General features: G+C 43.5%; 1 protein-coding gene across 8 annotated transcripts in view; it reads left to right on the forward strand.

Annotated features, from left to right (window-relative positions):
• Window positions 1-16,120, forward strand: part of ZNF185 (zinc finger protein 185 with LIM domain) — a 76,829-nt gene extending 60,709 nt beyond the window's left edge. For 6 of the 8 annotated variants that reach the window (XM_072744470.1, XM_072744465.1, XM_072744468.1 and 3 more), the window contains 7 exons: window positions 990-1,187; window positions 3,830-3,940; window positions 5,027-5,107; window positions 9,867-9,938; window positions 11,905-12,007; window positions 12,746-12,844; window positions 13,803-16,120. In XM_072744470.1, coding sequence (XP_072600571.1) covers window positions 990-1,187; window positions 3,830-3,940; window positions 5,027-5,107; window positions 9,867-9,938; window positions 11,905-12,007; window positions 12,746-12,844 — 664 coding nt within the window. In that variant the 3' untranslated portion in view covers window positions 13,803-16,120. The remainder of the gene's footprint in view (window positions 1-989; window positions 1,188-3,829; window positions 3,941-5,026; window positions 5,108-9,866; window positions 9,939-11,904; window positions 12,008-12,745; window positions 12,845-13,802) is intronic. The other 2 variants (XM_072744472.1, XM_072744467.1) reach the window with 2 other exon arrangements.
• Window positions 16,121-27,657: the final 11,537 nt, after the last annotated feature.

Here is a 27,657-nt window from a genome sequence, read left to right on the forward strand (position 1 = left end):
CCAGGAGGGGGTTGAAATTCCATCTTGACTGCCATTTATGAGCTACAAAGGGACTGTCATCCCAAATTGTTCATCTGTAAAAAGAGCATGAAAATGCTATTGCCTCGTAATAATAGCTGTGATTACTTAGCAATAAAGAACAAATTACTCCTAACTGTGAAAATAAAGCTGCCACAACAATACGTCTGCACCTGCTTGTGCGTGTGCCGGGCTCCTACACATTTGAGCCTGTGTGCATCGGCATGCGCCACCATTTCCTGCAGCCTGGAGCTCTGACTGCAGTGCCCACTGGGACATGTTAACAATCAATAAGGAAAATGGCTGCCCTGGGCAAAATGGACCTTGGCATGGAGTGTGCTGCACTTTTGCCTGTGCTGTCCACCAGATGGCGCACGAGGATCACAAATTAGGAGTCTTCAGGGTTTGGTGACTCATTTGTGGGGTCACCAGCCTCTGAAAATCAGTGAGCATGTGGCAGTGTTCTCTTTTGTCACCTTCACCTAGCCTGCCAAGGGAGTCTAGGGGGGAAGCTCCTTCCGAGAGAGCTGGGCCCCTGTGGGGCTGGCTGTGTTAAGTCTTCCAGGGTCTGGGCTGAAGACAGGATGGCTTGAGGCTTTTTAGTCAGGACAGAGGGACTGGGATGGGGAACACTTGGAGAAAGAAAGATGGCAGTGGGAATAGGGAGACATGAATTCCACTGTTTCTAGCTAGAAAAAAATCTGTTTTTTAAAACTTCATTGAAGTCATCATGTGTTCTCAAGTGGGAAGGGAGCAGTGGTGCTGGGGTTCTCCCAAAGAGGAGAAAGATTGGTCTCCAGGGTGGGGGTCATGGTGGGCTCTTCTCTTGCCATTCTCTGGAAGAGGAGCCCACTATGGCTCTTCTCTTGCCATTCTCTGGAAGAGGAGCCCACTATGACATCAGCAGGCAGTGGGTAAGAGAGGACTGGTCCCAAAGCACTTGCTCCATAAGGATACTTACTCTTCTTCAGCATCTTGGCTGATTCTGAAGAGAAGAATGTAGCTGCCAAGGTGGGAGAGACCTGGGAGGAAAAGCCCACATCCCTGAGAAGTGGCCAGGAAGACCCAGCTGCACCCTCCCAGGAGCCTGAAGCCCCCAGGACCCCAGAGCTGCAGAGCAGCCCCAGAAGACCTGAGCAGCTTGTGGAACTGCACAGCCAGGCCAGCAGGTAAGGGTTGTACTGTGCTGGGCTCCTGCTACAGCCCGGGTTTTTTGCATGGGCCGCCACCCAGAACAAACCCTAACATGTTAGGCAAACCTGTTACTCTCTTTAAGTATGAGTGGCTAGGAGGTAGTGGGAAGGTGACCAGCAATGAATGCCCTAGGGGTAGATCTTCGTGGGATTCAGTTTGGAGCTATAGTATCAAATCTGTTAGACCAAGCCTGGAACAGAAAAAGTGCACAGAGTACCATGTTTTACGGCAGCCATTTGGGGCATGAAAACCTAGGTCAGGAGAGGGTATGGAATAGCTTTGCTATTAACAGAAATGGAAGGTCTCTGAGGAAAGTGTGTCCTGGTGTGGATGGGAGCTCCCCACAAATAAATGATGTTGGATGAACTCTTCTTCCACTGCTACACTGCCAGCCGGGGTGGCCTTGTATGGCAACATTTGGGTGCTCCCTTTACTCTCTGGAGATTTTCCCCCAAGACGGCCATGAGTTTGGAAATAACCAAGAGCTATGGGCCTAGACACAATATATAAGTACCTCATGTGAGCCAGTTGCAGGTAGCACCCACAAACACATTGAACAAGAAGGCAAGGTCCCTGCCCACTCCCCCTCAGGGAGCACATGGTGCACTAACAAATAAACACTATAGCAATAACATCATAATGATAACCATGAACTTTTGCTGTGTACTGAAAATGTGCAGACACTATTCTTAGGCTTTATGTATACTCACTTCATTCTCATCCCAGCCGTCTAGGGGAGGTACTGTTATTATCTCAGATCTACAGAACAGAAACTGAAGCAGAGGGAAGTTGAATAGGTTGCCAACAGTCATTCAGCCAGGCAGTGGCCTAACAGGGATTAGAAAGCGGACAGAGTCCAGAGCCTGTTTATCGCTGTGCTGTATCTGTTGCCTCTCCATTTGTGATAAGCCCAGAAAAGAAGGAAACTGGGTCCTGTGATGGAGAGAAGCCAGGACAGGGGGTGTTGAAGCTAGGATGGTTGGGGAAAGCTTTTCTGCTAAGAAGGGAAGACACAGGTACAGAGACCAGTGGGAAAGGGAGTTAAGGATAAGCTTATAGACTGAAAGAGGGCTTTGTGGTTGGAGGGTAGGAAATAAGGTGAGGAGGGGGAAGGTGACCAGGTGGGCAGGGCCGGGGCTGGACCTTGTAGACTAGAAGGAGAAGGCTATGGAAGGGATATGGGATGTTACCTGACCAGGGATAGGAGCCCTCCTAGTGGAGGTCTGCCATTGCTCACATGGCAGTCCTAGAAGGATCCTCATGGGATTTTTTTTTTTTAACCTTTCAGCCCACAGTAATTAGAGGGATGGTAGAGCCGAGGGAGCAGTCCACCTGTTACAGTCCATCTCCTACAGTCCACCTCCTACAGTTTCAATGGTTCATTCCTATATCATAGGGTGACATAGGAATAGACACAGGATGACTGGGCACATTGAAACAGGATACTTTATCCAGCCTGGGATGAGAGAGCAAGTACTCCAGAAGGGCTTCCCACAGGAGGTGGTGTTATGTACAAAGGTATGAGACAGATCAGTCAGTATGGCTAGAGATTCAGGTACATATGACAAATTATGAGAAGAAGAGACTGGGGAGCTAGGCAAGGGCAAGATCATGATTGTTCTCCCCACCCCCCACTCTTAAACTAGTTAAAATCTTGGGCACTAGATTCTTTAACAAGGGAGTGGTGCCACAGAGCCTGGGCCAGGTAGAAGCAGCCCCATCCAGACCTTGGTCTGAGCAGCAATATATTGGAGAGAAAGCAAATACAGTTCAGGACAGTGTGTGCTCATAGAGCTTTCCCAAGACCACTGGAGAGTGGGTATATGTAAAGTGGATGGCACAAGATGAGGGGGCAGTGGTAGTTCTAAACAGAATCCCCTCAACTGCAGCGGGCAGCTGTGGCAGCTTTTGGTATGGGACTGGTAACCCAGAAACAGGCAGAGTGAGAGCAAGTAAGGGCTGGGCCAGAGAAAAACCTTGTGAGCCAGCTAGGAGGTCATATTCCAGGCCTAGGGCTGTATGTGCAGCCAAGTGGTAGATATTCAGAAAAACCATCATACCTGTCAGTTTCTTGCCTCTGCTCATGGCAGATGCCTTCCAGAATGAGGTGCATCCAAGTCTCTTCTTTGGTGCTGCCTAAATTCATTTGTTCCTCTTTCCCTTGGTGTTCTGTTCTCCAGAGAGTTCACTGGAGGATGGGGGGTAGAACTGATTCTAGCAAGGGGCTGTCCCACCTAGCGAAGAGGTGAGCTGAACTGTGTCTGTCAAGTCCCTGGTTGCCCCATGCTCTCCTCAAACCAAGTGACTCACAGGCCAAAGCCTTTGACTGTAATAGAGGAGGATACTGTAAGACTAAGGTCTTGCTACTGACTTACAGTGTTACCTGGGTCACTGAGCCTGGATTTTCTTATCTGTAAAGTAATGGTTCTACCCACTGATATCAGGAGCCTTGTAAAAAACAAGCTTGGTGATTTGCATGAGTTGTTTAAAAACATTGGCATATTTTAAAACTCTTTGAAGTGGCAGTCTCAGGAGTAGGCCCCCAAAACCCTGTTTGACCATGGAGGATGTCAGCTCTCAATGTTTACATGTCCACCCCTCCATTTACTTCCTTCAGGGTGAGAAACCCGTCAAGCTGTATGGTCACTGTTAGTGTCACTGCCTCTACTGAGCAGCCTCATGTTTACATCCCAGCCTCCCCAAGTGAATTAGACTCCAGTTCAACCAGGTAAGAAGACACAACCTGGGAGATGTTCTCTGGGCTATATCTTAGCTAAAGGACTTGATTTTTATCCCATGTCACTTCCCTGATGTTAGCTCTGGCGCCACCACTGACTCCCAGAATTTCACTGGTCAAGGGACCACATGATGTAGCCCAAACCTCCCCAATATAACGTCCTGCTTTAAAAAAAAAAGTCCTGTTTGTGGGCCTGGACAGAGTCCCATCATATCCCCTTTCCCTTATTGCAATGAGAAGCTAAGGTGGCACTCTAGTGCTCTGCCATCTGTAGGATCCTGCTGATAATATCTCTTGAGGAATATGTATGGGAAAAGCCAGAGAAAGCCCATTGAGGCCAGGGTCTGTCTCTCTCACATTACTCATTGTGAGGAGAGGTGTACCAGTGCTTCTCCTGAAATATTAGCTGCAGGGAGGCTGAGTGAGATGGAGGGGGTGCAGAGAGATCAGAGGGCCCTCTGAAAACATCAAGCCAGCTTGGTAAAGGCCAAATCCAAGGGCATAGTGAACGCAACATGAGGCTGACTTCCAATGTCACCAGGGACCTATTTAGGACTGAGAAGGGAGAGATTAGATTGTTGGTGGAGATTCATACAGAGTGACAAGGACCAAAAGTCTATGGCTGCAGCTTGGAGGCTCTCTTGGGCCTGGGTAAAAGGAAAGAAAATGCAGTCAGGGGAGGATGGAAAGTTCACTGTACTGTAGCCTGGGGAGGTGGAGGACAAGCTTCCCACAACACAGAGATCTGCATGAAGAAGGAAGATGTACTGACATTAGCTCCAGGGAGCTTTTTCTAGGGTTATCAAATCTGCACATAGCAAGCTGAACCCACAGGTTCAATTCCAGCGCAGTCTACGGAGGGTTCAGCAGTGCAGGAGCTCCTATTTGCCATTTTCCTTGCCTGGTAGTGGCTACAGCCCATCAGCATTTCTACGCCTAGGATTTACCATTAGCTCCTTCATTTCCTTCAAACCAGGTAGGAACCCTTTCCAGCCCTGGACCCCTCTTTTGGGCCAGGCCCAGTCCCTTGGAATCTTTCAGTATACCTCTTTCTGTTGTACTGTGTTCCTTCTACAGCAAAGGGATTCTCTTTGTGAAGGAATACATGAATGCTAGTGAGGTATCCTCCGGGAAGGCAGCATCTTCATGCTATGGCAGGTAAGAGCAAGTCCCAGATTCTTCCATGATCCTGAATCCCCAGTACCTCATCCAGGGCTTGGCCCAGAGTTGTTTCCATATAATCATTTATTGAATGGATGAATGATGTAATTGCTCACAGATATGATTTATGAATTTCAAGCTGTTCTACCTAAGTCAGTGCCTTTGTGTTCCCCCTCTATTGTTAATTCATTCTACATCCCATTTCCCATGCCATCTGTTTCTGCCTAGCTTTGTTTCTTGGTAGACAAGTTTTCTTTAGTATAATTTTGTGAGCATTGCTCTTTACAGAGCTGGTGAGGCCCGTAGGGACTTTCATCCTGTTTCAGAGCACAGGGCTCCTCTCTTAAGCTCCCATGCTCTTTCCAGTATGCCAGGGTGCCTCACATTTGACTGAAGGTCCTGATATATGCATCACTTTTCACTCATCATCTCTTCATCTGGTTGCTTCCTGGTGCCACATGGAAAGATACCTTCATGTACCTCAGTTAAAAAGTAATCCACACTGGGACAGGATTCCTCTGGGAATGGTTTTTTATGACATATCATCTCACTGCTAGGATGAGGATTTTTAGTAACAGAGGGGAGCACCCTGGCCTTATTTCAGGATTGGGCCTCTGGGGATTCTGAACCAGTTTTCAGAAAACTGAAAAGTAGAATATAATGACCATGGGTGTCAAGTTTGAGCCCTAGCCTGATCCCATTGGTTGGGCCATTTTGATACTCAATTTTTCTGAGCCTCAGTTTCTTCATCTTTAACTCCTTAGGGTAGTTTCTGTCAATAACTTCATTGAGACATAATTCACATATCATAAAATTCACTCTTTAAAGTGCATAATTCAGTGGTATTTAGTACATTCACCATGTTTGCAACCATCACCCACATCCAATTCCAGAACATTTTCATCACCCCAAAAGGAAACTCCATAGCCATTAGCAACCCTCCACACCACCAGCCACAGCCCCTGGCCACCATTGATTTATTTTCTGTCTCTATGACTTTTTCAGGGAGGTTTTGAGATTAGAAATAATGTATGCAAGGGAACTCTCCTTGCCATCTAGCATTTGCCTCTATGAGTGTCACTTGACTGTACTCTATTTCCTGGTTTTTCTTCTCCCATTCTCACTACTGTGCTAAGTTTAATTCTTACAGTCTGACAATTTATTTTAAAATTGAATTTTACATTCAGTTAAAATGTTATATCTTATGAAAAAAGCAGCAATGTTCTTTATTGGACAATTGTGTAGTCTAAAGTGATTTTCCCTTTTGCTTTACCTTCCCAGGAAGTTTAGAAATAAGCTTAACGCTCAGAAAAAAAAAAAAAAAAAAAAACCAGAACCTGGGCTGAAACTCTAGCTCACTCCTTACTCTAAGCATGACCTTAGGCAGGTCACTTAACCTCTGAGCTGCAGTTTTTTTCTTTTTTTTTATTTATGTGAAATCGAGTTTTTTTTTTGTGTGTGTGTGTGAAATCGAGTTTCTAATGTTAGCTCCCCATTAAAAAGTTTTACACATCGTATGAGTTAAATAAATCACCCCTGGGGGGCTCCAGCCCACAAGGGCACCTGCTGCCATCCTGGGCCACCTCAAGCATGCACCAGCATGCACACACCCAGTGGTGCATCTACTCCAAGGAGGACAACTCTTTGCACTGCCTTGGCTTGGCCTGGCTTTGGCTCCAGAGAGGTGTGAGATTAGAGAAGATGAAGATGACACCGAGGAGCAGCAGCAACAGCAGGGGTTACTCAGCCTAGAAATCTTCCAGGCTCGCAGTCTTTAGGGGGAAGGCACACAGCCCACCCAAGGAGTGTTCAGAACCCAGGGAGGAGAAAGGCAAAAAGGTGCACTCAAAAACGACCACTGCTTTAATTTGTTTCTATCATTTCTATTCAAGATGTCAACCCCCCCATTAATGAAAAAATGTAAAAACGCATATGTTTGACCAAAAAAAATGAGAAAGAAATGCAGCCCAGGCTCTTGCCTGAAGTGGGGAGAGGCTATCTCATCTCTATTTTATTTTATTTTATTTTATTTTATTTTATTTTCCATCTCCATTTTATTTTATTTTATTTTATTTTATTTTATTTTATTTTATTTATTTATTTTTTATTGGTGTTCAATTTGCCAACATATAGAATAACACCCAGTCCTCATCCCATCAAGTGCCCCCCTCAGCGCCCACCACCTAGTCACCCCCACCCCTTGCCCACCTCCCTTTCTACCACCCCTAGTTCATTTCCCAGAGTTAGGAGTCTCTCATGTTTTGTCACCCTCACTGATATTTCCCACTCATTTTCTATCCTTTCCCCTTTATTCCCTTTCACTATTTTTTATATTCCCCAAATGAATGAGACCATATAATGTTTGTCCTTCTCCGATTGACTTACTTCACTCAGCATAATACCCTCCAGTTCCATCCACGTTGAAGCAAATGGTGGGTATTTGTCGTTTCTAATGGCTGAGGAATATCCCAGTGTATACACAGACCACAGCTTCTTGATCCATTCATCTGTCGATGGACACCGAGGCTCCTTCCACAGTGTGGCTATTGTGGACATTGCTGCTAGAAACATCGGGGTGCAGGTGTCCCGGCGTTTCACTGCATCTGTATCTTTGGAGTAAATCCCCAACAGTGCAATTGCTGGGTCGTAGGGAAGATCTATTTTTAACCGTTTGAGGAACCTCCACACAGTTTTCCAGAGTGGCTGCATTAGTTCACATTCCCACCAACAGTGCAAGAGGGTTCCCTTTTCTCCGCATCCTCTCCAACATTTGTGGTTTCCTGCCTTGTTAATTTTCCCCATTCTCACTGGTGTGAGGTGGGATCTCATTGTGTTTTTTTTTTCTCATTGTGGTTTTGATTTGTGTTTCCTTGTCCATCTCCATCTCCATTTTATTTTATTTTATTTTATTTATTTTTTTTTAATTTTTTTTTTTTATTTATGATAGTCACAGAGAGAGAGAGAGAGGCAGAGACACAGGCGGAGGGAGAAGCAGGCTCCATGCACCGGGAGCCTGATATGGGATTCGATCCCGGGTCTCCAGGATCGCGCCCTGGGCCAAAGGCAGGCACCAAACCGCTGCGCCACCCAGGGATCCCTATTTTATTTTATTTTATTTTATTTTATTTTATTTTATGTATTTATTTTTAAAAGATTTTATTTATTTATTCACGAGAGTCACAGAGAGAGAGAGGCAGAGACACAGGCAGAGGGAGAAGCAGGCTCCATGCAGGGAGCCTGACGTGGGACTCGATCCTGGATCTCCAGGATCACACTCTGGGCTGAAGGCAGCGCTAAACCGCTGAGCTACCGGGGCTGCCCCAATCTCCATTTTAAAAGAGTAACCAGGGATCCCTGGGTGGCGCAGCGGTTTGGCGCCTGCCTTTGGCCCAGGGCGCGATCCTGGAGACCCGGGATCGAATCCCACGTCGGGCTCCCGGTGCATGGAGCCTGCTTCTCCCTCTGCCTGTGTGTGTCTCTGCCTCTCTCTCTCTCTCTGTGTGACTATCACAAATAAATAAAAATTAAAAAAAAATAATTTTAAAAGAGTAACCAGACTGTAGAGAGCTGGGCTGGAGCAAAATAAAAGGGAAACTTCCTGAAAATGAGGTGGGCATGACAATGAGCAGCTGAGAAGGTGTGGGATTTTCCTTGCAAAGGCTTTGTGAAGCAGGATGGAGGAAGGAGGAATGTCTGGCAGCCTGGCTCTGAAGGGATGAACTAGGGCTGGGGGGGTGACTTTTTAGGGGTGCATCCCAACTCTAGATTTTAAGCTGGAAAGGCAGGAGGCAACTTTTCACATTCCCTCCCCAAGTGCAAAACAGTCGCTGTAGGTCTCCCACCCTCCTTAGCAGCCTGGACAGGCCAGACGGCTATGCCCTGGACTCAGGGGTGGAGGTGTGGGGTGGTGGTAGGCCAAGCTGGCGGACTGCTCCAACCCCACGAGCCACTGCTGGCCTCCTACGTCTCTTTTTCCTACCTACAGCACTTTTATAAAAAGTCCTGCACCAAAGCATCTGTGACCTTAGGCACATCCCTCCATCTGTTTGTGTCTGTTTCCTCACTTGTTAATGACAGTATCCACCTCACAGAGTTGTTTTGAGCAGCAGTTTTTCTGGCTACCTCTAAGGGCCACCACATGGCTCCTGCAAGAATGGCAGTATCACTAAAGTGTGTCCCATGGCTTGTAGCTACTCACACTTTCCTGGCAATAGGGTTTTTTTTTTTAAAAAAAAAAAAAAAACATTTGTGTTTATTATCAAAAGTCATATTATTGAAAAATGAAGATGCAAAAAGGAAAAAAAACCCCTTCAATCCCCTCTGTAACTCAAGCACAGGTAATACGTCAGAATGTTTCGTTCTTTTATTTCTTCCCATTTCTAATGTCTGATTTCTGCTGTGAGTGGTCTCCTGGTGACTGTCACACTATACCCCAGATATATATGTGGGAACAAAAGCCCTGATCCCTTCCTACTGGTCAGTGAATCATAACCATCCCTCTTCTCATCTTCCTCAACATAAGAGTATTCTTTGCTCCCCATGCAAGGGGTGTTCTCCAAGAGAATTATGCTTTCCTGTCATGAAGTTCAAAGCTTCCCCTGCCATTCAGCATAACACACGATGGTGGGTCATGCAGAATCATGTCCCAGCTTGTGGCCACAAGGTTAATAATATTAGCAAAGCATTTCCACTCATGACTGTGGTAGTCATCTGGCTCCATCTTCTGCCCACCTCTTCCCCATCACACTCTCTGCAGTGTTAGAAGCATTGAGGACTCATGTGACATGGAGAAGAAACCTGCATGTGACAGCTCTCTCTACTCTGAGAGGTAAGTCTACCATCTTACCAGGGAGCTCTCAGGTCTACAGAGAAGAAACAGCTGAGGGACATTTCCACACTAAATCCATTTGCTTTTGTCTTCTCATTGGCTGCTTCTGATCCACTTGCAAATATGTCAAACCACTGCTTGGATGGTGCTTCCCTTATTGGAAGGTCACACTTGTAGCAACCTTTGAGCCTACCTAGGACCAGAGCGCAAACTCAGAAGGCTACTGAGAAGCAAAATGGTGGTGTCCGAAAGCCCAGGGAGCTCATGTTAGCAGGAGAGGCCCTTGGGTTTGAACATAAATGATCACTTAATGAACCTGCACATATGACCAGAAAGAAAAAAAAAGTAAACTACAAAAGAGAGTGGTGGGTGGAAAAAGAAGAAAAGTGGGTTGCTATCATCAAGAAGCCAAGGTAGAGCCATTCACTGGAATTGAATGAAGGTGCAGAGAATGCTCCATTCAGCAGTTTCAAAAGCTGTCACTAGATGACAGTGGTCATAGGGTGGTCTTAATGATAAAGAAGTCTTATTTTATTTTATTTTATTTTATTTTATTTTATTTTATTTATTTTATTTAGATCTTATTTATTCATGAGAGACACACAGAGAGATGCAGAGACATAGGGAGAGGGAGAAGCAGGCTCCATGCAGGAAGCCCCACGTGGGATTCAATTCTGGGACCCCAGGATCATGCCCTGAGCTGAAGGCAGACACTCAACCGCTGAGCCACCTAGGCATCCCACGAAGTCTTACTTTAAAATTCTTGAAACACAAGAAAAAGAGATCTTAGAGATGCAATTCACTCAGGTCACAGTGGAAGAAACAAGCCTGGAAGGAATAAATAATGTGACTTACGTTACACAGTGAGTTGAAGTTCTACATGCTGACTTCTAGGTTGAGTATCTCCCCTCATGAGTTAGCCTCATTTGAGGACAAGCAAATAAAGACCTAAAGAGGGTCTTTGCAAAGTGGAAAAGCCAGGACAAAAAACCACGTCCCTGACTACTCCTAGGTCAGGGATATTTCTACTGTGTTATCTGACTAACTATGAGCTGAAACTGATGATGGTAAAATACATGGGGGGAACAGGGCTTTGATGAAGGTCGGAATCTTTAGCAACACTGTCAAGAGATTGAGCCCTGAGCCAACGGCATTATAAGGGACTAAACCTGAGATACTCATGGTAATTCTGGGCCCTTGAAGGGAGGAGCCTGTGTGACTCCAGGTTGATAGCACCACCTCTAGCTCCTGTCAAAAGCATACCCCAATCTCTGGAAGAAAGCACTCCCAATTTACACCTGAAGGATGAGGGCAGGCAGGCACTTTTAGTAGGTTCTCTCTGAGGAGGAAAATCAGGAGTGACTCAGGATAAAAGGCAGGGATCCTCGAAGTGGGGAGATACTCAACCTAGAAGTCAGTGTGTAGAACTTCAATATGAGGTCCCATGTTTCTACAGCCAGACTGTCTTTGTGATTTTCCTTGAAGTATCACGGGGCAGAGTGGATCCAAGAGTATAGGGTGTAAGAGGCAGGGTTTAGTGGTCTCATGCTTGAAGAGAAGGATGATCAAGACAGGAGGCCAGATAGGGCATACAAGGGAATGTCCCTTTAGAAGAAGACATGGGTCTTCCTGTTCTAGAGGGAAGTAGTGCCCCCAATATGCTAGGCAAGGGGTCAGGGAGAGGCAAGCTGTCTGGAATAAAAATCATACCAGGAGGTCCTGTGGTCCTCATATGATTATGAGTAGGGTAAAGACATGACCAATTTATGGAAATATCATAAGGGTCTATAGTGGGCTGAGGCCCAGTCCAGCCCAGGGATATGCAATTAATTGCACACTACAGAAAAAGATAGGAGCCTGAGAATCTAGGCATCTAGGCCTAGCTGTGTCAGGCCAGGTCCTGCTGCATCACATCAGTAGTCTGCATGCCAGCCTGACTGCAAGATTCTTGTTTTTCATCTCACAGACCAAGTGGAGGGATCTGTACTTACTGCAACCAGGAGATAAGAGACTGTCCAAAGATTACTCTAGAGCATCTTGGCATCTGCTGCCATGACTATTGTTTTAAGGTAAGGAAGAAGGGTGGTGCTGCTAACATTGTCCAGAGTTAGGGAGCTTCGTGGATCAAAGAGTGTAAAGAAGTCTTGATCTCTGTGTGATTGTGCTCCACATCAGATCCTTCGCAGGACTGGGAGCTGAATGAGCAGAGGGGGTTGAGGATGCCAGCAATCATTCTCCACTGTGCTCAGCATCCTTTGCAAACTGGAAACCAGAAGACTCAGCCCAGGGCACTCTTGTCCTTTAGGTGTTCACTAAAGTGTCAGGTCTAAGAGTCATGAGGACAGCAGAGCTACACTCCTGTAATAGCCTTCCTTTTTTATTAGATTTTCGTATCACCTTCTTTGGACCTTACACATCACAATTAAAGTCCCACAGCCCTCCTATGACAGCAATGACTTACTTTATGTATGACCTCAGATTGAGTACCCTATGTGGACTACCTCACCAGACCCTCATGATAACTTGCCAGTGTGCCTATTTTATATATGAAGAAACAGAGGCTCAGAGAGCCTCAGTAACTTGCCCAAGCTCACCCAGATAATAAGTAGTGGATTTAGGGCTCAAATCCAGGCCCATTTCTGAAGCCTAGGCTCCTAACTACTATGTGATCACCCTGCCTGCCAATTTATGTGTTTGTTTGTTTGTTTGAAGTTTGTCTCTCTTTTCTACTGTTTTTTATTATCTGCTTCAAAGTCCAGGATGTGCCATCAGCTCAGTGTTGACTTCTAGCTTGCTTTCTCTTTCAGTGTGGGATTTGCAGTAAACCAATGGGTGAGCTCCTGGATCAGATCTTCCTTCACCATGACACCATCCACTGCGGAAAATGCTATGAGAAGCTCTTCTAGGTGGGTGCCAAGTAGCAAGGAAACTTATTAGGGAAAGGAAATGTGCCCTGGTCTCTCCCCAAGTCTCAACCCAGGATACTGCTGTCTTAACCTTTATATTTAGGGAAACCCTATGAGACTTTGAAGTTTTAGGTGGCACAAAGACCCTCTCCACAGATGCTTCTAAGTTACAGGGGTCATGGTCTCTTTCTTTCAAGAAACACCTTCCATGCACCACCTTAGGTGAGCCCTCCAGCTGTGTTGGGATGCTGGCCAGGCCTATGCTGTTAGCCTCATTTGAGGACAAGCAAATAAAGACCTAACAAGGAAAATGGCCTGGGGAAACACCTAGCTGGATGATGACAGAATCAGGATCTCAACACAGGACTTCGAATTCAAATCCAGGGCTCTCTGCTACATTCCCTTGGACCACCTCCACCATTGCTTATATAGCATCAGATCAGGACTGAAAAGCCAAGGTGTTCAGTAAAACAAGATACAGGTAGGTGGCCAGCAGCAGGTAAAGGCCAGGATAAGTGGGCATATGTCGGAGGGGATGGTGTCATCCTGGAGCTGGCCTAACCAGGAAGGGCTGCTTGGGCAGCCTCTGGACTGCATTTTCAACACTGCCTGAAGACAGGTTTGAATGCTAAATGCCAGCAGAATGGACCCCAGTGTCTGAGCTGCATGGGTCCCAGTGCCTATAAGACACTGCCTTTCCAGATCCTGGCAGCCCCTCCTCCTTAACACCTCCTCAGCTAGAAGCACAGAGCAGAATATCTACCTTGAAGGCAGTGGGAATGGGTAGCAATCAGGCTATCCACCAGCTACAAGCCTGTTCTGCATTCTCTCTAGAAGACATATTAACCTGGACTATTACTCCTAATGCTTGGAGACATCAACCACCCCAAGAACCTCTGACTGGTTATTGGATTGGATCTGTATTTCCAATCTCATGGCTACTACTATTTTCTTTTAGCTCTTCCAGGCTGAGAAGAAGCTGATGACTCCTGGACAAGTTTGGCTGTCCCCAGTTGCCCCAAGTTGCTGGCTCTTCTTCCCTCACTCTTTTCTCTCCCCATTTGATTTCTTCATGTTTTTCCCCTCTCAAGTTGAACTGCTTACATCCAGTAGAGTATCTTAATGATGCTATGATAATTACTTGTGTGTGTAGCTTTTTATAGCTTAGAAAGCACTTTATGTCCATGATCTTATTTCAGGCCCAAGAAAAAAAAAGGATTGAACAAAAATTTAATCTTAGCTTTCCTAAGACAGCTTGGCCTCCTGATGAGTTTAGGTGGCCTGGAATGATAGGCAGGAGTGTGGGTTTCAGTGTGTCCTGACTTTTGGGACAAAGAGCAAACCCACATTCTAGGCCACAGCTCTAAGTGTACCTTTGGGAATTGAAAGCAAGAGATTCCCTAAAGCTTCTGAGGGGCCAAGTTGAAGACTTTTGATGATGTCCGGTGGGTGAATTGCAGACATTGAATGCTAGTGATTGGCATAGGCTAATATTTGGCTTATCTATTTGAAATATATATATATATATATGAATATATATTTAACTTTCCATACACATTTAAAAGTAGTTAGTTGCTTTTGATTTAATTATATCAGATTTTAATTATCTTCTCCTCACTTTTCACTATAATTGAGACATTTTTTTTTTCCTGCAGGCATGTGGGCATGTATTAGAAAATCTATACAATTAAGTTTAAATTCTTAGGAGGCCACTGACCAAAGGGACATCTGTGTCTGAATCTTGATTGCGGATTAATACCTTTTCCCTCAATTCCTAATAATTACACAGAAATCTTCTAAAGTAAGTTTTAGGGTGCATAGACTCTAGCAGGATTCAGAAGGGAGAAAAGCAGCTAATATTTCTTAAGGCCTTACTACATATCAGGCATTATCACAGAGTGGTGGCATTAATCTTCATACTAATCTTAGGCAGAGGGTATTCTTGTCCCCAATTTACCAAAGAAGATATTGAGGCTCAGAAGATGGTCATTGCATTGTGTGGAACCATTGCTGTCTCTCTCCAGAACCCATGTTCTGTTCAGTAACAGTAACCACAACACCAAGCATTGATTTAGCACTGACTGTGTACCAAGCACTGTGTAGAGGTTACCTCATTTTAATAGGTAACACTGCCCTCCTCAGGTGTCCCCTGAGGAATACTCTTAGAAAGAGAGGAAAGTAGGAAATCATTCCCCTCCTCTGGGCATCCTAGGTCTCCCCATTAAGTACCACAAATGCCAACTGCCCGCCTTCCCTCTCCTCCCCTTTCCATGAGAACAATTCTGAACTAAGATGCTCTTCTGAACTCAGATTTCTCTGCTGAGTAGAGATTTGACTCACAGACCTTCCCAAAGAAGAGCTTGTCAACCCAGGGAAAGTTTCAGTAAGCTAGCTGATCTGAGCCCAGGTCCTTCAGGAACTTATTGTTCACTACAGACTGTCCCAAGATAGCAGCAACTGCTGCGGTCCCAAGTACTTGGAACACAGAAACCTGTTGGCAGTCTAAAGAGATTGCAGGCCCATCCTGCAATAAGCTAATACTCTGTTCAGGTTCAACTAAGCTCCTCTGCCTTTGGGACCAGCATCACTGTGTAAGGTCCTTGAGAGGAAAACAACCTGAGATGTTTTTCTGATGAAAAATGAGGGTCTCTTCTATTGATTTAATTAGAAAGTGTCTCCATCTCTCTCCAGGTTGAGTCCTATGCACATTGGCTAGTGGACTTGTCTTCCTACCAAATGATCAGAGAGGAACACTGCATTTATTTGCATAGATGTGCATTAGATTTGCTCTGGAGGGGGAGAGTGGTACAATATGTCATGTACCAACACTAAATGTGAGCTGGTATTCCTTGTCTACAGCAAAGGACTTGTCACTTGGGAGGCACTGATACATAGGTGCTAAATGAATGAGTAAAAGGGAAAGAAACGCTGCTCTTTAGTATGGGAGGTTCTGACCCTGAGTCAGTATATACCCAGTTGGTGGGTACAGAGTAAAGACGTCCAAGATAGGCTGACTTCTCCACCTTTAATATACACACTCTGCCTTTAACGGAGTTTTTGAACCAATATGCAAGAAATTGATAGCTTGTAAGATCAATATTGATTTCTATTCAGAACAACCTTTCATGCTAAAAAGGCACAGAATTCTCCAGACTTAAGAGAGGTGGTTGCATTATACTTTTGCTTCTTTTTAATTGTCTAGTGTTTTAATCGCATTTGCTTAACCCAGATTAATGTACACAATTATAATAAATGTTGAGATATTGCATGTGTCAATGTTGTCAATGTTAAGGTTTCCTTTTTTTTTTTAAGTATAATTAGTTGGTGTATTTGGCTATGTAATTTATTTTCTCCTATTGCCTGAAGCCATTGTTTACAAAAGCTAATAAATACTTTAAGAAGTATCAAATCTAAAAAGAAAAAAAATAGCAAAATGTAGAAATCATGCATGCACAGGATGTGTGGAATTCTAGACAGGTCAAATCTTAATAAAAATATTTTATTCTTTTGGGTCCATCCTCCCCTTCATTACCACTGCAGACAAATGGCCATCTAGTCCTTATTGCACACTTGCAATGACCAGCTCAGCCCTGTACAAACTTGTTCTGTCTCTGGACAGGTCCAGTTTCAGAAAATGCATTCTTCAGTTGAGTTAAAATCTGTTTCCCTTTATTGCCCACTGGTAATACATCATCCCTCTCCTATATGCCAATCCCTAAAGTAGATGAAGATACTTATGGGGTTCTCCCTTCAACTTAAACACCCCTGCACCCATCAACTCTTCTTTGACAGTAATTCTAAATATGTATCTCTCAAACACTCCTCTCAAAGATACTCGCACACACACATTCATCCATCCTCCAGATGTGCATCAATAGTCAAGACTTTCATCTTGCTTATTAAGGCCAGTGCTACAGAATCCTGTTGAATTGTCATACTGCCTGTCAAGTGATCCATGCTTCTGAGTTTTGTATCCAAACTACGGTTTGCATGCTATCTGTGTCTTGATCCAGCCCAGGGACAAAAAAAATGTAATCAAAAAGTTAGTCCAAAGATAGCAGACATGCTAGAGAAATCCTTCCACTACTGAGCAGAGACCTTGGAACCCAATGTTCCTTAGCTATTGAACTAGTGTCCCTGGAGCTACTTTTCACCCCAACCTCAGTCACCATTTTGCTTACTTGAGTACAATTGGGAAAAGAAGAGATTTTACTACTTTAGAAGACAAGGACTACAGCAGTAGCTCCTAACAAGATGTTTCTAGGACTCTCTTTTGGTGACATTATATGACACAGACAGTATATGACAATATATGACACAAAAAAATGCAATAGTGTTATTTTGAAAAATCACTTTGCATACTAAGTTTCCACCAGCAGATTGACCCCAGTACTTAGTCTGTATTCCTCCTGCTCCAACCCCATAGATCTGCACCCCATCCATGGACCCTTATGTGGTGTCCATGTAACACATTCTTCTAGTGATGCTTCTTTGCACAATATCATCTCCCTGTGAAGGTCCCAAGGAAGGAAAAGTTTCACGGGGAACCAACACTGGTTCCATTGAATTGGAAGTTGACACTGCCACCTGGAAATTTGGGGCCTCTCATACCACTGAACCAACAAAGAGAGTTACTGGCTCGTTGATTGCTCCTCATTATCAAGGGGAAATAGGGTTGCTGCTACACAGTGGGGGCAGGAAGGACCATGTCTGCAACCTAGGATATTGATCCTCTCAGAGTATCTCTTAGTGCTCCCTTGTCCAATAATATAAGTTAATGGAAAACTACAGTAACTCATGCAGGCAGGACCACTAAGCACTGAGATTGGTCAGGAACAAAGGTTTTTATCCTCCCACCAGGTAGATAATCACAACCACCATGGTCATAGGGAACGAATGAGGTCATAGGGAACTTGAAATACTGCTTGAGGAAGGAAGTTATAAATACTGACTATAACCTCATGATTAGCTGCAGAAGTAAAAGTTATAGAAGCTATGCATATTTTGTTTTGCTTTGTTTTAAATTTGAATCTACTAGCCCAATTTTCCCTTCTCTCATTTGTTAATCATCATGTAAATTGTGTGGATGGTGCTTAATCTTATAACTTAGTCTGTGGACTACAGCATATCAAAATGTAATTGTGACAGAACCAGAAAAGGAACATACATCCCCCAGATAATGAGAGTGTGTCTAATGGGATTTTTGACACCCCTTCTTGGAGAAGATAAGGGCATAGTCACCTATACGAAGGATGCATACATTATGTTAAACAGAAGCATAGTGTTGCTACTGATCATTTGTGAGAAAAATATAGATAGAAGAGTATTATGGGTGATGAGTGGTCAGAGGTGGGCCATGCTGGATTGGCTTTAGCAACTAGGCAGCATGCTTGCCTCTTTGTACTTACTCTCCTCAATATAAGGGAGAATCCTGAGAAATACGCATCACAGAATCCATCATTAGAGTGCTTCTGGGCTCAGTTCTCCAGGTACTCGAGTACTCTGAGAAGTACTTATTCCAGATTTGGAAGCCCTTATTTTCTGGCAGCACCAATGGACACTATGGGATGTCAAAAATAGGGTACACGTGGAAAATGTCCTCGGATCACCCATGACAGTCCTTTAGGCAGCTGGAATCATTGGGGTTTTTCCCTTATGTTCCAAGGGCAGCCTCCTTGATCTTTGCTGCTTCAGCCTTCTATTGATTGTGTAAGCCACTGATTCCCCGTTCTCAAGCCCCCCCTGCTTGAGAAAGACTGGCACTGCTTTCCTGATGGGCTTCCTTATTAATGCTATCTCCACCTAAATTTCTTCTACATGAATGGCCTCTGCAACATACACTCTGCCTATGAATGTTTTCTACCACACCATCTCTTTTGTGAAAGACCCATATTCCAGGCCCTCCTCACTATGCTCTGTTTTTAAATACTTTCTTCACAGGAATTCCTGGGGTTGCAAGCAGCATTCATGGGTAGGGCCCAGTGTTAAGAAGACATTTTGGCAAATTTTTGACGTCCTTCAAATACCCTCAGGATCCTGGACATGCCAGGAAGTGAGCTTCCTTATTCATTTGTAAGGCTGGGAACTCTGTAGGCCAGGCACCAGACTATTTTTCCCAAGAGAGTTTTTAAAGCATTGGTTTCATAAACTCAACCTTAGTTACTCAAAATTATCAGGTCATATCTTATTTCTATCAGCATCATTCTCAAATACAACATTTTAGTCAAAGCCCTGGTTATATAATCAGTGTTTCCAATTACATCCTATTAACAAGGAGGGCAGGTTCTTGTTGAATCCAGGCAAAAAACTGTATTGCCACAAAATGCATAAAAAGAATTCTCAAATTCTGGAGGGATAGGGCAGGGAAGAAAAGATAAGTATTTCATTTCTGTTTCTAAAAGTATAGTTTTGAATCGTTACAAGTTGTAGATAGCTTAAAAGAAATGACAAAGAAGGTCCTTATAGCTAGAAAATAGAACATTGAAGAATCAGCAATATTCCATAAAAAATCCATAATCATCTTTCATGAATTCATTCAGTCCTATGTAATCAGTTCTTCTCCTGCTCAGTCTTGGGTTAGCAGTTTCATAAACCCAGCAGTTTCTTCATTAGAGTTCTGGAAATTATGGCTCAGTTTAGTGGTAGGATCTCAAAGTTATTTAAGCCATGCCATCAGAAACCCATGTCTAAGAGCACCTGCCATAGTCTTTTCCATGGGGGTTTGAGAAAGTCCCTTTTTCTTGCATATGAGGCATTCTGGCTTGTAGCTAATAGCAAGTGCTTTCACGGAAAACTCAGCGTAAAACAAAAAACTGTGTATGACAAAAAACTTAACATGGCAATGGTTAAAGATCTGATGAGGGTTCATTACAGAAATAATGCAATTGAGAGGGAAATATGGTTGTTTCTGGGGCATGCAACATTTTAAAAGATTACTAAAATGATGACTGATAACACTATACTATTGTTTAATATTGTACAAAGCAGCACCAGGATATATCACAGATAGCAAGGGCTTTGCAAATCTCTAGGAACTTCATACAATTTCTGAAATATATATATATATATATATATTTGTTTTTCTTTACCTGCTCAGAACAAGGTTTTTTAAAAAAATAATAATTAATTTATTTTTTATTGGTGCTCAATTTGCCAACATACAGAATAACACCCAGTGCTCATCCCGTCAAGTGCCCCCCTCAGTGCCCGTCACCCATTCACCCCCACCCCCTGCCCTCCTCCCCTTCCACCACCCCTAGTTCGTTTCCCAGAGTTAGGAGTCTTTATGTTCTGTCTCCCTTTCTGATATTTCCTACCCATTTAAATATATATTAATAATATCTTACCTATGCAAATTTAACCTAGGGAAGATTAGACATCTCTTCTGATTTGACAAAGCTTCTGATGCAACTCAGTGTATCAAATAAATCTAATTGTCTCTCACATATCTGTTTTTATAAGGTGAAAGATCCTCTGTGATTTTCCAGGGTCACTCTGGGAAAACCGAAAGAAAGCTTGAAATCAAGAATATATATCACTTAGGATTTGAGTTTAAGATGGCAAAAGTTCAAAGTTGCCAGGAAATTTAAACACTTGGTTAAATAATACCATGGGTAGTTGAGAAACATAACCTGGCTATCTAACCAAAGTGGCAAAATATTTAAGTAAATATAGGAGGTGATACATTATAAAGAACCTTAGTTTTGTTTTGTTTAGTTTTTATTCAAAAGTGAGAAGACTGGGATCCCTGGGTGGCTCAACGGTTTGGCGCCTGCCTTTGGCCCAGGGCGTGATCCTGGAGTCCCGGGATCGAGTCCCCCATCGGCCTCCCTGCATGGAGCCTGCTTCTCCCTCTGCCTGTGTCTCTGCCTCTCTCTCTCTCTCTCTCTCTCTCTGTGTGTGTGTCTCATGAATAAATAAAGTCTTAAAAAATAAATAAATAAAAGTAAGAAGACTTCTCAGGGCGCCTGAATGGCAGAGTCAGTTAAGTGTCCCACTGTTTGTTTCAGGTCAGGTGGTGAGCTCAGCGTCATGAGATAGAGCCCTGAGTCAGGCTCCATGCTCAGCATGGAGTCTGCGTAAGACTCTCTCTGCCTCCTTTGCCTGTCTCCCTCACCCACTGCTGCTCCCTTAAATAAATAAATCTGTAAAGGTTATTAAGAAGACTTCTCAAGTAATTAAGAATATTAAAATCTACATGAGGCAAAGAAAATCATTCTGATAAGACAGAAGCTTTGCTTTTTAGGCGGATTATTCAAAAAGTAAAGAAAAACTTTTACCAACTCTTATTAAAAGCAGACCAATAACGTAAGAACAGATTTCAATTTTAACAGAGAAAATAAAATACTAGTTTTGCATCAGTGTACTGTTTAATATTAGAGCTCATTTTAAAAATATCATAAATAAACCTATGAAACTTTAGCCAGCTTTGACCACTAGAAGTAAAATTTCTTTTCTGTGAACATTCTACTTTTCATACCCATTCAGGTGTCACCCTACATTTCCATCTTTCCCATTCTGAAACCAGTCAGAATGGTAGGGTAAAATGACTCTTTTTTCTTAACAAAAACACATTATACATACTTTACATACTTAATTTAGCATAAGTCTGGGGTTATAGGTTATCCCAAGATCTTGGAAACCATATTTAGGACTGACTACTACATATGAAACATAGTTAACTGTTGTTAAAGTTTTTCAAAGTTCTGTTTTATTAATTCCTGAGAATGTTAAGAGTATTCAATTATAAAAACACTTAATTATCTCTAAACCAAGTTCCTCAAAGAGATTTTATAATTTAATTTGTCAGTACCATCAGGAGCAGGAAATATTACATATGCATACCTATATACAAAAACATACATATAAATAGCTCCTGGGGATGTAATGCACAGCATGGCGACTATAGTTAATACCATATTGTGTTTTTGAAAGGTGCTGGGAGATCTTAAAAATTCTTACAAGGAAAAAATGTGTAACTAAGTGTAGTAATGGCTGTTAACTTGCTTTATTGGGATCATATTGCACTATATACAAACAGCAAATCATTGTGTTTTACACCTAAAAGTAATACAACATTGTAAGTTTTCAGGGGTATTTCTTAATTTTTGCTGTTTTCCAGGATCACAGAGCCAGAAAACCTCTTTCCATGCTATGGGTTTGAGATACCTTGTGATACTAGTAATAACGGCAGCTGAGTGGTAACTGCATAGTCACAGTGAACTGGTGTTATGAGAACCCTGAGGTAAAATGTCCCAACTGGGGTCTGTGACTCTCTGACAATACCAGGTAGCAGCTTTTTCTTGGCAGTGGAAGGAGATTGATTCAGTAGATTCTCAATAGTGTGTTAAGGTTTGTTGAGGTCTGTGTTCCCCTTCTCAGACATAGGAAACACCTGCAGTTACAGGGAATGAGGTGATGTCTGCAAATATATATATATATTTTAAAGATTTTATTTATTTATTTATTCATGAGAGACACAGAGAGAGAGAGAGAGAGGTACAGACACAGGCAGAGGGAGAAGCAGGCTCCATGCAGGGAGCCCGAAGTGGGACTCGATCCCCAGTCTCCAGGATCAGGCCCTGGGCTGAAGGCGGCGCTAAACCACTGAGCCACCTGGGGTGCCCAATGTCTACAAATATCTTGCCTGGTAACCTTTGAATCAATATTTTGTTTTCTTTAAATATTTTTTGTTAAAACATTATAGAAAAGTCTATTCTTTTGAATACCAAATAAAACAAAGGAAATCTGTTCTGTCAGCAAAGCCCCAGAAGTTCTGGTTCTGAAGTAATTACAGGCTTCAGAACCTTGGTACTGAAAGCGATAGTTACTGCAAAATGCAAAATCTCAGTTCACTCCAGTCCTCCTAACTCAGACCAGCATTTTTATCAAGATTTGTGCACACCTTCCAGTATGCTGCCTGTGCCCTACCCATGTTCTTTTCCCAAATCGTGTTTTAGGATCCTGTGGGTCTCAGGGTGAATATTCCGTCTTCCCTATAAGGAAAAAAGCGTACTTCATAAAAGAGCCAGAAGGAGTTTGGGTACCAGGTGAGAAATCCTTGGTCAATAAGTCAAGACAATAATGGCAAAATGCAATCTTTTGATAGTTTTCTGTCTCTTGGTGAAGAGGGCATGAACCCTGTGAAATATAGGAAGCAGCTGTATTTTTGCCATCATCCCCTAGAATACAGCACAATAAAAAATAAACAGGGCTAAGAGCTTTCCTTTATTGCCAACCCAGTGGGGCTTTACTTTTGTACCCAGGAGCAATGATAGCTGGAATATTCAAATGGGGAGAGCAACTGCTGACTGTCACAGCATGGCTTCTGTCCAGTGGGAGAAGAGATACATGCAACAGGAACTGCAATGGCTGCTAGGCCTGGCATGGCACATGATGGGTCTGCTGGTCCCCTTTGAGCAAATCCAAAGCCACACTAGATCCAGTTCTTTAATGTAAGCTGCCCCTCAGTTTGAATCAAACAGTCATTCCAGGCATAACAGGGACAGGGGCAGGAGGCAGGAAGAAAAGCCCCCTTTTGAGGAGGTAGGTATGTGCCATACTTCTAAGAGAGCAGCTGGGAGCAGGCCATGCACAGCTCCATAGGGGGTTTGTCACCCAAGAACATCTTCCTGCCACCACCAGCTCCCAGCCCAGTCTGCACTATGGCAGAAGTGAGGAGAGACACATGGTGGCTGTGGTTGGTGCTCAGGTTCTCTGTCTTGGACACATCTCCATCAGGTATGGCATAGGACCTGGGGCACAGAGAGCAACCAGAGGATACCCACCAATGACCCTTGCCATCTTCCCTGGCATCCCAGGGATTGGTGGCTGTAAGTTTCCCCTGGAAGTGGTATCCCATTAGATCAGGTCTGGTACCCCACCAGCTTTGGCTTCAGGACTTGCACTTAGGTGGGGATGGGGTCTGGGTGGGTGCAAACGACTTCACATAGGGCAGGGCTTGTAAAGTGGTGGTGCTTGGTAGGGGCCCTTGGGCCAGAAGTTGAGTTTCGGTGGGGGTGGTACTTGAAGGCAGGGGTGAGGCATGGAAAGGGGTGAGAATTGGCAGTGGGGTCACAGTTTTGTGGTGTGTGGCAATAGTCTTACTGCAGGATTGCTTCTCCTCTAGCAGTGGATCCTTGTTTAGCAGTTTCATGTATCCATGCACCAGAGTAGTTGTGGACACCTCTGCAGACTCAGAATTGGTATAGCCTGAGCAGGGGCATGTGAGGCACAACAATAGCAAGATATTTCTGCTTTACTTTTGACAGATCCAGTGGATTAGTACTCACCCCAAGGCCAGAAACTGCCTTCTTGAGGATAGAACTAAAGGGCAGATTACATGTTGAGTGCTGGTGGAATCCCAGAATCTGCACTGCCAGTGGGGCCTTAGAAGTGAGACACTGAAGTGAGCCTATGTTGGGAGGGGCTTCTGTGCTCTGGCAAAGGAGGGGAGGGGCTGCGTGACAAGATTTACATTCTCTGCAGGGCAGGTCACCCCCTAGGGTAAGAATTGTCTATCTCTTGCAGTGTGACACTTTAGACCCTTTCTAGGTCCTTTTTCTGCCTTCACACAATTGAACCATAAGCTCTTGTTTTTTCAGCACTAGATCCTTGCTGCCCATTCCCCATCTCTCCTCCCTCCCTCACAACCCGGTTACTAGGACACTTCACTGGTTAGAGGCCAGTGACATCACCTGTTGCTTCTCAATGGTCTTAACTTCACCATATGATACCACTTTGTGATAGAAATCCACGGTCCATGTGTTCTCAGTAGCCATGGCAACACTGCACCTTGTCACACACTTTCCACACCCATTGCATTGTGGAGAGCTCCAGCCATCTTTCTCATCTGTCAGGCATTTTATGAGGAAGGGGAACTCCAAATTTCCTTTCTTTAGCCTTTGCCCTGGCAAAGGAGGTGCCAGGTGCCCTGGGCCTGTATAGCCCCAGGGTGCAGAATGCAATAGTCTCATGTTTTCTCCTGCTCAGAGGTTCAGGAAGGAGGAAAATGCTAAGGCAGTCTTCATTGAATTTGCTGACTCTGTCAATTACACTATGATGCTCAAATACCAGGAAATGGAGGTGCCTGGGAAGAGGAAGTAAAACCCTGGAACCCTGATGACGAATTTATCAATAGACTGCACTGCTTCCTGAAAGACAACAGCCAGAGCATGGTAGATGTCAGCAAAACACTGGGGTATAGCAACCACTGAGGACATGGAGCCAGAGGGTTTGGCCCAAGTCAAACCACCAGTTTTGCAGCACTTGAAAGAAAGCATGTGGTACTGAAAACTGAAAGTGTTTTTCAGGTAGCACTTTCCCAGGCCCAGCCAAAGAAAAGTTTGATTTAAAAAAAATTTTTTTTATTGGAGTTCAGTTTGCCAACATATAGCATAATACCCAGTGCTCATCCCACCAAGTGCCCCCCTCAGTGCCCATCACCCAGTCACCCCAAACCCCCCACCCACTTCCCCTTCCACTACCCCTTGTTCATTTCCCAGAGTTAGGTGTCTCTCATGTTTTGTCACCCTCACTGATATTTTCACTCATTTTCCCTCCTTTCCCTTTATTCCCCTTCACTAATTTTTATATTCCCCAAATGAATGAGACCATATAATGTTTGTCCTTCTCTGATTGACTTATTTCACTCAGCATAATACCCTCCAGTTCCATCCACGTTGAAGAAAATGGTGGGTATTTGTTGTTTCTAATGGCTGAGGAATATTCCGTTGTATATATAGACCACATCTTCTTTTTTTAAAATTTCTTTTTATTGGAGTTCAATTTGCCAACATATAGCATAACACCTAGTGCTCATCCCATCAAGTGCCCACCTCGGTGCCCGTCACCCAGTCCCCCAACCCCCCGCCCACCTCCTCTTCCACCACCCCTTGTTCATTTCCCAGAGTTAGGAGTCTCTCATGTTCTGTCACCCTCTCTGATATTTCCCACTCATTTTCTCTCCTTTCCCCTTTATTCCCTTTCACTATTTTTTATATTCCCCAAATGAATGAGAACATATCATGTTTGTCCTACTCTGATTGACTTATTTCATTCAGCATAATACCCTCCAGTTCCATCCACGTCGAAGCAAATGGTGGATATTTGTCGTTTCTAAGTAATATTAGGCTGAGTAATATTCCATCGTATACATAGACCACATTTTCTTTATCCTTTCATCTTTCGATGGACACCGAGGCTCCTTCCACAGTTTGGCTATTGTGGACATTGCTGCTGTAAACATCGGGGTGCAGGTATCCCGGCGTTTCACTGCATCTGTATCTTTGGGGTAAATCCCCAGCAGTGCAATTGCTGGGTCATAGGGCAGATCTATTTTTAACTCTTTGAGGAACCTCCACACAGTGTTCCAGAGTGGCTGCACCAGTTCACATTCCCACCAACAGTGCAAGAGGGTTCCCTTTTCTCCACATCCTCTCCAACATTTGTTGTTTCCGGTCTTGTTGATTTCCCCATTCTCACTGGTGTGAGGTGGTATCTCATTGTGGTTTTGATTTATATTTCCCTGACGGCCAGTGATGCAGAGCATTTTCTCACGTGCTTGTTGACCATGTCTATGTCTTCCTCTGTGAAATTTCCGTTCATGTCTCTTGCCCATTTCATCATTGGATTGTTTGCTTCTTGGGTGTTGAGTATAATAAGCTCTTTATAGATCTTGGATACTAGCCCTTTATCTGATAGGTCATTTGCAAATATCTTCTCCCATTCTGTAGGTTGTCGTTGAGTTTTGTTGACTGTTTCTTTTGCTGTGCGGAAGGTTCTTATCTTGATGAAGTCCCAATAATTCATTTTTGCTTTTGTTTCGGAACTTCTAGGAAAAACCCACAGCATATTTCACTTTAATGGTGAAAACCTTTTTCTCCAATATCAGCAACAAGGCAAGGATGTTTGTTCTTATCACTTCCATTCAGTATTGCTCTGCAGGCCCTATCCATGGAAATTAGACATAAAATGAAGTAAAATGTATCCAGATTGGAAAGGAAGAAATGAAACCATTTCTACTTGTTAATACATAATCTTGCATATAGACAACCTTAAGGAATACATAAGGAAACTAATGGAGTTCATATATGAGTTCAGCAAAGTTGTAGGCTACAAGATAAATATATAAAAATCAGTTACATTTCTATAAACTAGCAATAAACAATATGGAAATGAACTGAAGGAAACACTTCCATCTACAATAGTATCCAAAAGAATAAAAAACTTAGTAATAAATTTAATCAAAGAAGTGAAAGATCTGAACTCTGAAATCTATAAAACATTGTTGAAAGAAGTTAAAGACCTGCATAAGTGGAAATACATCCTGTGCTCATAAAAGACTTAATATCATTGACAGTATTCTCCAAATTGATCCAAAGACTGAATGCATTCCTTATAAAAATCCAAATGGCTTTTTTTCAGAAATGGGGAAGCCAATCTTAAAGTTTATATGGAACTTCAAGGGGCCTGTAATAGTTAAAATAATCTTGAAAAGTAAGAACAGGGGCACCTGGGTGGCTCAGTGGTTGAACGTCTGCCTTTGGCTCAGGGTTTGATCCCAGGGTCCCAGGATCGAGTCCTGCTCCCTGCCTGTGTTTCTGCCTCTCTTTATTTGTCTCTCATGAATAAATAAATAAAAGCTTTAAAAACAGAAAAATAAGAACAAAGAGTTCTCAACAGTTCCTGACTTCTAAACTTAATAGAAATCTACAGTCATCAAGATTGTATAGTATTAGCATAAGGGTAGACATATGAATAGAATTTAGAGTACATAAATAAAGCTATTCATCTATGGTCAATTGATTATGACA

The sequence above is a fragment of the Vulpes vulpes genome, chromosome X, assembly GCF_048418805.1.
Source record: "Vulpes vulpes isolate BD-2025 chromosome X, VulVul3, whole genome shotgun sequence".
Lineage (NCBI taxonomy): Eukaryota > Metazoa > Chordata > Mammalia > Carnivora > Canidae > Vulpes > Vulpes vulpes.